The sequence below is a fragment of the Ptychodera flava genome, chromosome 5 (assembly GCF_041260155.1).
Source record: "Ptychodera flava strain L36383 chromosome 5, AS_Pfla_20210202, whole genome shotgun sequence".
Taxonomy (NCBI): domain Eukaryota; kingdom Metazoa; phylum Hemichordata; class Enteropneusta; family Ptychoderidae; genus Ptychodera; species Ptychodera flava.
Window position 1 is genome coordinate 20,014,400 of NC_091932.1, and position 12,047 is coordinate 20,026,446.

The 12,047-nt window shown below is 37.3% G+C and overlaps 1 protein-coding gene across 1 annotated transcript in view; it reads left to right on the forward strand.

The window, feature by feature from the left end:
- The window catches only part of LOC139133210 (latrophilin-like protein LAT-2), a 58,241-nt gene that overhangs the window by 22,235 nt on the left and 23,959 nt on the right, over positions 1 to 12,047 (forward strand). The window contains exons 5-9 of the mRNA XM_070699680.1: positions 4,500 to 4,634; positions 6,354 to 6,401; positions 7,335 to 7,443; positions 8,146 to 8,346; positions 10,222 to 10,291. Of these exons, the coding sequence (XP_070555781.1) occupies positions 4,500 to 4,634; positions 6,354 to 6,401; positions 7,335 to 7,443; positions 8,146 to 8,346; positions 10,222 to 10,291 (563 nt within the window). The remainder of the gene's footprint in view (positions 1 to 4,499; positions 4,635 to 6,353; positions 6,402 to 7,334; positions 7,444 to 8,145; positions 8,347 to 10,221; positions 10,292 to 12,047) is intronic.

Consider the following 12,047-nt stretch of genomic DNA (forward strand, 5'->3'; position numbering starts at 1 on the left):
TAAATACTGGGTCATTTGTTTCTCTGGTACAAAATTGTGCACTGTGACCCCTGATTTTAGGTAATTCATTTCTCTAGTACCAAATTTTGTACAATGGCTTCTGATTTTTATTCTTGATTTCAGTAAGGAATGGTTTAAAGTTTTTTCACGGAAGGTTGGAGCAAGAGTTTAAATCTTTCAATTTCTAGGCGCATACTACCTTAAAGCGCACACTGACAGTGTTATAGTATGGGCTACAACAAGGAGGAAGAAAGTCCAATGTGTAATCCTGATAATAATTTGATTTAAACGAACCAGATACGCAACCTTCACTACATTCGTAACAAAAGTTAGCCTGGTATTACCTGAAACATTTATACATTATTTGTTCTATTCTACCAGAATGTCGAAATAAGGTTTGACAAAACTTTCTGAAGACGGCCACAGTATGTCGTTTCGGCAGAAATGTACCTGGATAATACGGAGGTAATTGATTAAAATGCCCAATCATTTCGACAACGGTTCCCATGGAAATACGTTCTAATTGAAAAAAAGCCAATATCGCCCAGTAGAATGGCCACGGGTCGTGCTCAATCGCCCCCTGGAGAGTTACTCCAAACGATTAAGTATTTAGAATCGGGTTAATTCCGCCTGTTAGCGATTTCTTCTCGTTAAAATAAGCCATTAACTCGCCGGGGATATAAGACGTCCTTGCGTTAGGACGATAAAATGGAACGTCAATACAACGCTGTCTGCATCCTCCGTTGAGTCCTTTCAACACTGAAGACAGGGAAACGGCAATAAGTTGTCTTTTGGAATCTTAAGATGTCAGAAAAATGGACGTTTAAACGCGAGCCGAGATAACAGGGCAAACGAAATTACCCCAAACCGAGTTGTTAAGGTAGAATGCGCCCCGGCGAAATGTATTCGGACTCTCAAGATTTTACATTATTCTCTTGACCCATCGCTTGTGGGGGCTCATTTTGAGGCTTATTGAATAAGTAAAGTTTTTACAGGCTTGGTTTTGTGAAAAACCGGGAATTTTATTTTTGCTCACGTGTGTAAACACGTGGGCTATTGTCATAGCGATGTCTGTCTGTCTGTCCGTGTGTGTGTGTGTGTGTGTGTTAGTGTGTGTGTGTGTGTGTCTGTCTGTCTGTCTGTTTACACGATAACTCAAAAACGCCTGAACGGATTCAAGTCAGATTTGGTACACAGGTACCATATGCTACTTGCAAGAACTGATTAGATTTTGGTTAGTGTGGCTTGCATATTAATGAATTGCATATTAATGAATTTTGTATATTTTTTTTTTTTTTTCCGTACAATGGTTTCCCTATGGAGACGGTAATGACAGAGTAGACATATATCAAGAAATACTGCACAAAATTTCATGAAACTTTTCACAGATGACAATCTCAGAACATTATGATGGTACTGTGAGTGTCATGTCAATTATCTGCTCATTTGCATATTAAATGAGTTTTTGTTATTAGTTACATAACTCTGAAATTCCTGTACAAAACTTGATGATACTTGCAACAAATATTGATCTGATATATATCTAATTATACTTTGAAGCATTGGGCAGTGTCAATTTAATAAATAGGTCATTTGCATATATTATGAAGTTTTGTAATTAGTCATATAACTCCAATATAACTTGACCAAATCGGATGAAATCTGCTGCAGATACTGATCCGACTGATATCTAACTGTAGTGTAAAGCATTAAGTAGTGTGAAATTAATTAAGGGCTCATTTGCATATTTAATGAAATTTGTAATTAGGTATATAACTCTGAAATTACGGCACCCAAGTCTTTGAAATTGGGTACAGATATTGTTTTGATAAATATCTAATTGTACTGAGAAGCATTTGGCAGTGTCAAGTTAACAAATAGGTCATTTGCATATTTTATGAAGTTTTGTAATTAGTGATATAACTCCTATATAACTGCACCAAATGTGATGAAATCTGCTGCAGATACTGATCCGACAGATATCTAATTGTGGTGTAGAGCATTTACTTGTGTGAAGTTAATTAAGGGTTTATTTGCATATTTAATGAACTTTGTAATTAGTGATATTACTCCAAAATTACAGCGTTAAATTTCATGAAACTACAGATGTTGATCTGATGAATATCCAATTGTACTGAGAAGCATTGAACAGTGTCAAGGTAATAATTAGCTCATTTGCATATTTCATGAAGTTTTATAATTAGTCGTATAACTCCGAAATAACTGCATCAAATGTGATGAAAACTGCTGCATATACTGATCTGACAGATATCTAACTGTGTTGTAAAGCATTTAGTAGTGTAAAGTTAATTAAGGGTTCATTTGCATATTTAATAAACTTTGTAATTAGGTATATAACTCTGAAATTAAGGCACCAAATTTGTGAAACGTGCTACAGATATTGATTTGATAAATATTCAATTGTGCTATGAATCATTGAATTGTGTCAAGTTAATTAAGGGATTATTTGCATATTTAATGAACTTTGTAATTAGTGACATTACTCTAAAATTACAGCATTAAATTAAATGAAACGTGCTACAAATGTTGATCTGATGGATATCTAATTGTCCCATGATGCATTGAGCAGTGTCAAGTTAATTAACAGCTCATTTGCATATTAAATAAAGTTTTGTAATAAGTGATTAAAATCTGAGAGTACTGTGCAATGTTGAAAAAAACCTGCTTCATATACTGATAACATATATCTTATTGTTCTGTGAAGCGCACTACTATTAATGAACCTGTTGTAAAACACGTGAGCATATTCAGTTCATATCTGGTCCCTCATTGTGTTAACACCGGGATGGCGGCCATGTTGGATTTCAAATATCGGTAAATATCGGGTAATATAATTTCAAATTGTTTCTCTAGTACCAAACTTTGCGCGGTGATCCCATATATTTATACTTAATTTTGATTTTTGTAAGAGAATGGTTGAAAGTTTGCCAGAGGAAAGTTTGAGGAAAGTTTAATTCTTTCACTTTCGAGACGCGTACTACCTTAGCAAATTGTGAGAAGAGATTTTCCTTCGAACAGCGTCCATCTGCGTTAACGCTGCTGAATCGCTTTGGTGGTCACCTCAAACCATACAACAGATCAGATTTTGCAGTTATAGTTTATAAACTCTGTAACCCTCTCACCGATATAAAAAGCAAAACCGAACATTATCCATAGAGTGCATCTTGGGCAATTATTTTTTGCGCAGCAGGAAACTAAAAGTGATTAGAACTTAAAATAACCAGAGGTTATTCTGATAATTTCATGTATATGGATATTTAGAGCCATTTTAGTTATGTAACCGAAGTATGTGTTTCAAGTTTCTAAGTGCCCAGTTTTCGTATATATCGGCGTATTATCTCATAAATGAGTGACGGGCGCGAATTTGTTAAAAATTGTCGCACAGGAAGTGGGTCTATGCCATGTCGATATGAGAGAGAGAGAGAGAGAGAGAGAGAGAGAGAGAGAGAGAGAGAGAGAGAGAAGAGAGAGAGAGAGAGAGAGAGAGAGAGAGAGAGAACATGCCGCCCTCAGCGAACTTGGTCACATGACTAAACTTGCTCTGAAGAGAAAAAATAAGCTAAGATGACTTCTCTTACACAGCTAGATAGAAATGACCATTTCGAAACGTTGTTTTTCAGTTAATTTTTTTTTTCTGAAAAAACAAAACATTCCATACAATCACTTTAAACAGGATGTAAATTGTGTTGCCATAAAACACCACCAGCCGTAAGGTTTGGTGTATTTTCCAATATTTTCATAAAACCACATAAAGCAAAATTTCTTGTCCTTAATCTCCCGAAATCATACCTAAATACTAACTTTTGAACTTGTCAACACAGCCTGTATGTGTGAAACGTAAAATGAATTTTAGTCCTTACTAGAATTCATTTGTCAAACAATAGAATTACATATATCACATAGTGCGCTTCGTTTGCAAGGCTTTTACTTGTACTTCGACATATTTTTCGGAGAACAAGAAGGAAAAAAATGTGAATTAGAGTAAAGTGTTCTTTTCCACTAGAAAAACTGACGACAATTCCATCAAGAGTCACAGCTTTTGCCCCTTTAAGAGCAAGACAGCAATCGTGGGTTATGGGCTTGTTTGTTTGCGGTCTTTGATTCTGAAGTAATGTACCGCACAGTAAATAGATTGGATCAAATGATGAGATTGACCTTGATAGCAACGTCGATAGCAATTTAAAGTCTGTGTTCGTGACGTCTTTCGCAATGAAAGTCTGCTTATAAATTTGGAATTCAACCTCAAGGTACAAACTGCCAGACTTGCGATGAATGACGAAGAACAGCCGACATCAACATTTCTTGCTATCCTGTTCGCCCCCAAGTCCCTGTAAACAGGTCCACAATTCCCATTGGTAACGATGGGATGGGGTCAAACCATGATGGTGAAATGGTTAAAAATACAAGCAATGGTTAATGTGGAGGGTTTGCGAATATAGACAGTACTTTAAATCAAAAAATCTTTTGTCCTTTTTCAGAAAAGAAGTCCAAGAAAGGGTCTGCCATCCTTTCCGTCTCCCACGACACTAAATCCAACCACGATTGCCACTACCATGGCAACGACCTATGACCCAAGGCCTTCGGAACGCCAAATAGCGGAGGAGAAAATCAAAGTAAGTATTTTCCCCTTTATTTTCTACGATAAATAACAAGCTTCAGCGAATTTAATCTTCGATGTCTTCGTCGCGTAACTCTTTAATAGAGTTAGTGAAATACCGGCATCAATCACTACAAATGTCCTTAGGATGTTCAGATGTCAAACATATATATATATATATATATATATATATATATATATATATATATATTATATATATAATATATATATGTATATATATATATATATATGTATATATGATTAACACATGCATCATATATATATATATATATATATATATATATATATATATATATATATATATGATTGATACATCCATCATATACCTGCCCTTTCTCCTCCGTAGGAGAGGAACGACTGACAGAACACGTGTAGTATAATTATTTCAATTGTGAAGAAACAAATTGTAATTGGATTTCTTTCACAAATTTCAGTTGTGTGATTAGGAAGCGTATTTAAAACTGGTTTCAGCCTATCAGCTAAACCGTTCAATGTGCGGAGATAGCGTATTGCACTCGTACATTGAAGCTCATACTGGTTATTTGAGCGCAGGAATGGCAGAAATATAAATACGCAGAGCTCCTATCATACACTTATTCTTAATATGCAGTCTATAATCTATCTTTGAGTCATAATCACACACTCCGTTGCATAAACATAATTGATGACGGACTAAAAAGCAGACGGGTTTGTACAAAGCACGGCATTCACAAACCGGTGAGAGAAAGATAGACGAACGCAGAGCACACAGACAGGTATTGGTGTCAGAAATTGTGTAAAGGCAATTCACGCCACGCTCTACATGTTGGGCCTACCATATACCAACCTGCATCGATCATGATTAAAATTTCTGCTTGATCAGAGATTGTCGCTGAGCTTGTCCGAGATATATGTCACAAAGATGAGCCGACTTTATTCAAGTTTGATAATTAAACATGTCTTACTCTTCTCTTCCCTGATGGAAGAGGATGAAAGAAGTAATACTGGTTTCTACCACAATCCTGCTGAACGTAAAGTTACCAAATCAATTGATGTAGCTATCAAATAAACTTCTAAATTGGAGATACGACCGCCGAATACTTCTTTTTAACAGCGTAAATAGGGAAGAGTGTACTTTCGAAATAAACGTAGGCGATGAGCCACCTGCTCGGGCACAATAAACCCACGTACTTATAGGGAAGACATTAAATTCCCTTACATGTAGAATCAGATGACCCTGCAATACTGATGACGCTATTCAAGGCCTCGAGACATCGTTTGGATACATAACTTTCTCAACTCTCAGATTCCAAAAGTTGACGATGAAATCAGACTCGAAATGTGCGTGTGTGATTTGATGCCAAGCCACGGGTATACAACACTGAAATTATACTCAATTGCTACCTGTCTGCCAATTTACTAATTTACTAATTTCTATGGCAGACTGATAATAGTAATCTTCTTGTATTTTCATCTTGATCGTTTAGCAATGGCTGTAGGCTATGTCACTATAGAAAAGTTTGCATTTTAAAAGGCAATTTATCATAACAGAAGTGTAACCAAGTTTGAGGAGCATTAAAATCAATAATGATGATTGATCTTACTCGAGACAAAAGAATGACAGTGTTTGTTTGCTTTTCATACTCGAATTTCTCATGAAATATGACATGGAATGTTTGCTGTGTGTATCACATTGGGGGAATCGATACATTAAAATGTTTACTTTCGCTTGCAGGAACTTTTCAAATTTGTGGAAGCCCTCATCGATCCAAACGCAATGAAGGTAAGAATTGGGCAAGACTGAAGCATGCTGGGCCCTTGAAAGCTGTAACATGATTCAATATTGTCATGGGAGATATGTTTGTTTTTAGGCAATCCTGAAAGTTTCCTCAAACCTCTTGTACCATGAGAAGGATATTGCGTAATGCTTACCAAAGCAGCCAAGATCAGAAAGGCATTGCAAATATATACAGACTGTGATTCAATGAAAACACTGAGAAATTAGTAAAGTAAACTCCTGGATGTTACCCCGACAGCGTGTAACATAAGGCATTTCTTTGCCAACATGATTTGAAATCGGCAATTTTGATTTGAAATTTGGTAGTACTTCACTTGAAAATCCGCCATAGATCGTATCGCGTCTGGGTTAAGTTGGCCGACAAATTTGATAGCGAATTTAACTCCGGCAAACTTTTGCACCACAGTGTTAAAACTGACAAGAGAATTCAATTGATAGCGGATATATGTACAAAACATAGGTTCTTATTGATGTTCTTTGAGTTCACGTATCTCACAAAGGTGATTCTATGACGATAGTGTACGCCTCAAAACTGAAATACTTAATCTTTTTGCTCAAACCTTCCCCAAGAATAAAATCAGGGATCGCCGTGCAAGTTCTTGTACTACAGGAACAAATTACCTATCATTTTACCGATATTCAGAATTCAAAATGGCCGCTATACCCGTGCCATCTCTATGTTGGAAAATTTCATTACCTATTTTCACAAAAATAAGACGTTGAAAACTTTTCCTCACACGAAGAGCTTCAAAATGAGCCCCCCCCCCCCCCACTAAGCAGTAGATCAGAAAAGTTTTGAAAAAACGTGAGAATCTGAATATCTGTCGCCAAGGTGCATTCTATCCTGAACACTTTCCACGTCTTTGCTATGACCGCCGAGAGATGTTATTATTCAACTACTTCTCTCTCTTTCAAAAGACTGAGGAAGATAAGCTGACTGTAATAAAGGCTGTAGAAAAGTACATACAGAATGCCTTGTCAGGAATCGAAGACGATTACTGGATCATTCACCACCAACGATTCTCAAGTAAGGTTCTGTATTTAAAATTGGTTTTATTTAACGAATCAACTTGTATAACTCTTCTAGGGTCCAACAACATTTCCAGATTTTATTAGATTTCTAGATTTTATTTGTTGTATTTGTGCGATACTTAAGCGATAACACACCCAGCGACGGTATACCACGAGATTTTGACCAGTTCACGACAGATAGGCAAGAGTGATAGTGAGTATATACATATATGGAGTGAACTGGACAAACTGAACTAAATCGAGTGGTATGCGCATTGTTGAAGTCGTTTTATTGCTATTACATTACAAGAGATACTTAAAATATTACAATAGCATATTTAATTTCTGGCGTGAATCGTCAAAAAAAAGATTTTTTTTCTAGCTGAGAGCTCGCTGTGCTATACCGCGACGAAAACACTGTTGTTTTCACTTCTCGACGATTGAAATTGCTGTATTTGCGACAAAATATTGATCAGTTCACGCTTTATATGTCACATATGTCGTGATCTTGTCAAATCTCGTGGTATGCAGATCCTGGGTGTGGTTTATCGCTTAAATATAGCACATAGCTATCTAGGTATAATTTGGTATGTCGGTAACTACCGCCTCGAAATTGGAAAAGAGTTTTTTTTTTCAGCTAAAAAGAACGAAATTTACGTGTAACTCAAATCTTTACTACGTGATGTCTTTTATGTGTCTTCAATTTCACAAATTTTAGCCATCAAGATTTGTTTTATCGCTTCCATCACGAACACGACTGAACTGCGAGTTGAGTTTATCGATGTAATGGACTCCAGCGTCACGGCGACAGCAGTGTCGGCGAATTCATCGAACTCTTCAGACGGTGTTACACCGTCATCGGAACAAGGACCAATCAACATGCTTCGTGTTCCGGACGACATTGTAAGCCAACTTGTCGGTAAGTTGATTTCAGTCAACACACTTCTCTGGGAGAGTAAAAGTGTCTCCGAACATTCAAATAATCTGATCTCTCTGTTAACTTTCGCTCAATAAAAGGCTCACTCGACATGAAGTATGAAAAACTAATTAACTTAAAGGGGTATGGATGCATTCAAGGAGACTAAAAGGACACTACCTTCTGAATGAAAAAGGGTAGAATCTTTTCAATACGACTGCCAAGAGCTCGAGTATTCAAAGTCGTTTTTATTTACTGACCAAAGCGCAGGGGTAGATAAACAGATATCTCATAAATGTTTTGCACAAGTGCGTTGAGAGGTGTGTAAAACATTATAACCCGGTCTCTTCTTAAGACAATTTAGTCTGTTTTTAAGAGGACGCAATCCCCTTCACATGTGTCGGAGTTCTTAAGCGCACACGCGAACACGCAATACACATACATATGAACCCATAGAACGTCACACAGGCTCTCTGTGCTACACCATAACCAGTAAAACAGTAGTGTTCTTTTCTGCCCGGAAAAGCTATTTCTGCTTCACCCATATGACACTTCAAATAACACCGTATAGAGGTGAACTTCAAGCACCATTAATGCCTTAAGCTGTATAGTTTTGTTTGAGTAAATGTCTGACTGTATATAATAAAAATCCTGAGAAGTTTTTATATTGCAAGTTACAATAGTTAGTATGCACTTATTCATATATATTGCGTATATCAGCAACTCTTCGAAGTCCTAAACAAAGGTGCTGTCACGTACATACTGTAAAAAGCAATTTTAATACAAAATATATACGTAAAAACTTTATGGTGGCGTTGGCAGTAAAGTGAACAAATCCAGGGTTGAATATAGCGAGGAGTCATAAAACCGAACCTTTACTGCGGGAAGTTCAATCAAGCGACTTTCGACAGCGCGCGGCAGGCTGTAGTATTAGGGAAAAAAACTTTGAACAAGCGACGGTTACAGTTCAAAAGGGGTGAATGACCATCCTGGATAACTGGAACCGTGTGCAGACATAATGTTCTATCGTTCGACAGGAAGAATGTCACAAAGTAACTTGATTACAAAGGCGTGAAAGATCCAAGCTTCCTCTAATGAACGAATTGTAAAAAAGCGCATGCGAGGAAAACCATTTAATGTTTTGTGAAATAGAGAGCGACATCTTGCAAATGCATTTGGGCTTTTCAGCCATACCATTTCATTAAATGTTGCCAAAGATGAGATAACAGCGACAAGCATCTGGGTTCGAGCACTTAAACGTTAACCACGACAGTTCATTATCGCGCTGAGCTGAGAACAGGCGAATTAGGACTAGATTTGCCAGAGTTTTGTTTCGTAAATAGATGTCAAACATCAGGGAATGCCTGTTTGTTACTTGAAAAGTGACATTCTGTTAACAAGGACTTTGCCAACCGCACGAACACTTACTTATAACAATGATTCGCGTTAAGGTAGAAGGCGTCCCAGGGACAGATATTCGGACTCGAATTTTTATCATCATCTTCTAATCTACCAATGATGGAAGCTAATTTTATAGCTCTTGATGTAAGAAAAAGTTTGTTGATTTTTCGAAAAATCGATGGTTTTATTTTCCCAAAAGAGTTAACACAGGGAATGTGGCCATTTTGTTTATCCAATACAAAGCTATTCATTGTGACCCCTTATTTTATTCTTGATTTGGTAAAAGAATGGTTGAAAGTTTCATCGAGGAATGTTTTAGCAAAGGGTAAAGTCTTACAATTTCGAGGTGCATACTACATTGATTACGCCACGTTGATGATCGGTAGTCGCATCTGGTGATTCACTGCTAAATTTCTATTCTACTTGTCCAGACGCAGTGTTATGATGCTCTATATGTTTCTTCTTTACCTTTCCAAGGTAAAAGTGTCATCTTTGTCGTTGTCTACTACTTTGGTGACGTCTTCGTGAACTCCCACTCAGAAAATTGGTAAGTACCCGGATGTGTTTCCTGAGTAACCTGCAAGTGCCCCGGATTAGTTTTAGATTCCTATACAGTACTTCCAAAAGAATAAAGTCTCTGATTGAATTTTGACCTCTGACGTTTGTTTCCACAGAGTTTGACATAAACATATTGCTTTGTTTACGCGCTCTTTATATTTTGCCAGGTTATATAAATCTTAAACAGATGCACATCGGTCGCTCATGTTATGAAACATTCGTGACGTATGCACAAATATTTCGAAATCAAACGAACAATAGGATAGGATACCTTGCAAGTTATTTACAAACGAGTGTAGAGTTTAACTGCGTCCAGTTCCCAGTACAAATATTTGCAGAGGCCAGTTTCAAATATTCGGGGTAAATCAATCGCGAAAAATAAAACCATCATGTTGCCGTGTTGACGATAGTGCCCTGATGATGAAGGTCTGACGTACTTTTCTGTATAAGTTACTGTGCCTAGGTATTAGGAAACGAACCGGCTGTATAACAGGTTCATTATAGCTTCAATTGCCCTCAAAAGGTTACCTCATCACCTTCGTCTGTAACCTTTCTGAAGGAACTCGAGTTAATAAAGTCAGCGAAGATAGAAATTCACGCTCTTGATTTATCTCGCCTAACTGCGTAGAATCGTCATAAATCTCAATAAATGATGGTCATCTAATGATTCAAAGTCGACCTTCGCTGTGAATATCTGTCACTGTAGATAGACGAGCGTAACTCGCGGTCACGGATCGTGTCTTCTTATATAAACGGCTATTAAAGTGCGAGAAAGCTTTTTTCAATATTTAGTTACTTTAATAACACGTAGAAATCCCTTCAAATGTCTGAACCTCTTTTAATTATTGCAAGGTACATGTGAGCTTATCGATGCCTCGTGCTTCGAATGAAAGCGTTCTGGAAAACAGATGTGACAATATTCGGATGCACAGACACCTGGCACAGGGCTCCTTAAACAAAACATTGCAACTTTCCGTCCCAAATGAGGGTGTTATTTAAGGAAGAAAAACGATGTAGGCCACACGGTGGCGCAATACGTCTAAGATTTTAGTAATCGTACACTTATCTGTCTGGATAGTATTTATATCAAAGGGTCAAATATGATGCCTGTATATATCAATATCAGCCGCTATTTTCTCCCACCCTTGGGTATTTGACTTTTTTGTAGCCTGTGAGTAAGAACTTTGACGCGGCTTGTAAGGAAAATGTCAAATTCCCCTGTTAGACCCTCACTCCCTCTGATGGAAAACACTGATAGGCGCATTACTTCTGAAGATTATTCCGCCTATTGGACACGCTGGAAATTTAGAGAGCGATACTTGACAGTGAGACTGGTGATTTCACACGTACACGCCGTATATCACATTCAATGCAAGTCACGCAGATACCACGAAACAATCTTACAATATGCAAAATCCAAATTAATTGCATCACTGATCTTGTTTCCGACTGTCTCTTTTCAAGTGCATCTTCTGTTTGACGAGATTGAACTACCGCTCATCAGTTCTTGTGCTATCAGAAATGCCGATGCTTAAACTAATGAAAAGTGTAGCTGGCAAATTACAGGGTTAAATCACTTTTAAATCAAGTCTGACGTTCTGCAAGTTTACTCGTGTCACGTCGTGTCAACAATGCACTCATTTCCCCTGTCCACAGGAATTGATCAAATTAGTGTCTTTCGTAAGGTTGTACTCGTCACCATAGTTCTCATTATAATGAAGAATGCCTAAACTAATATATCGAGC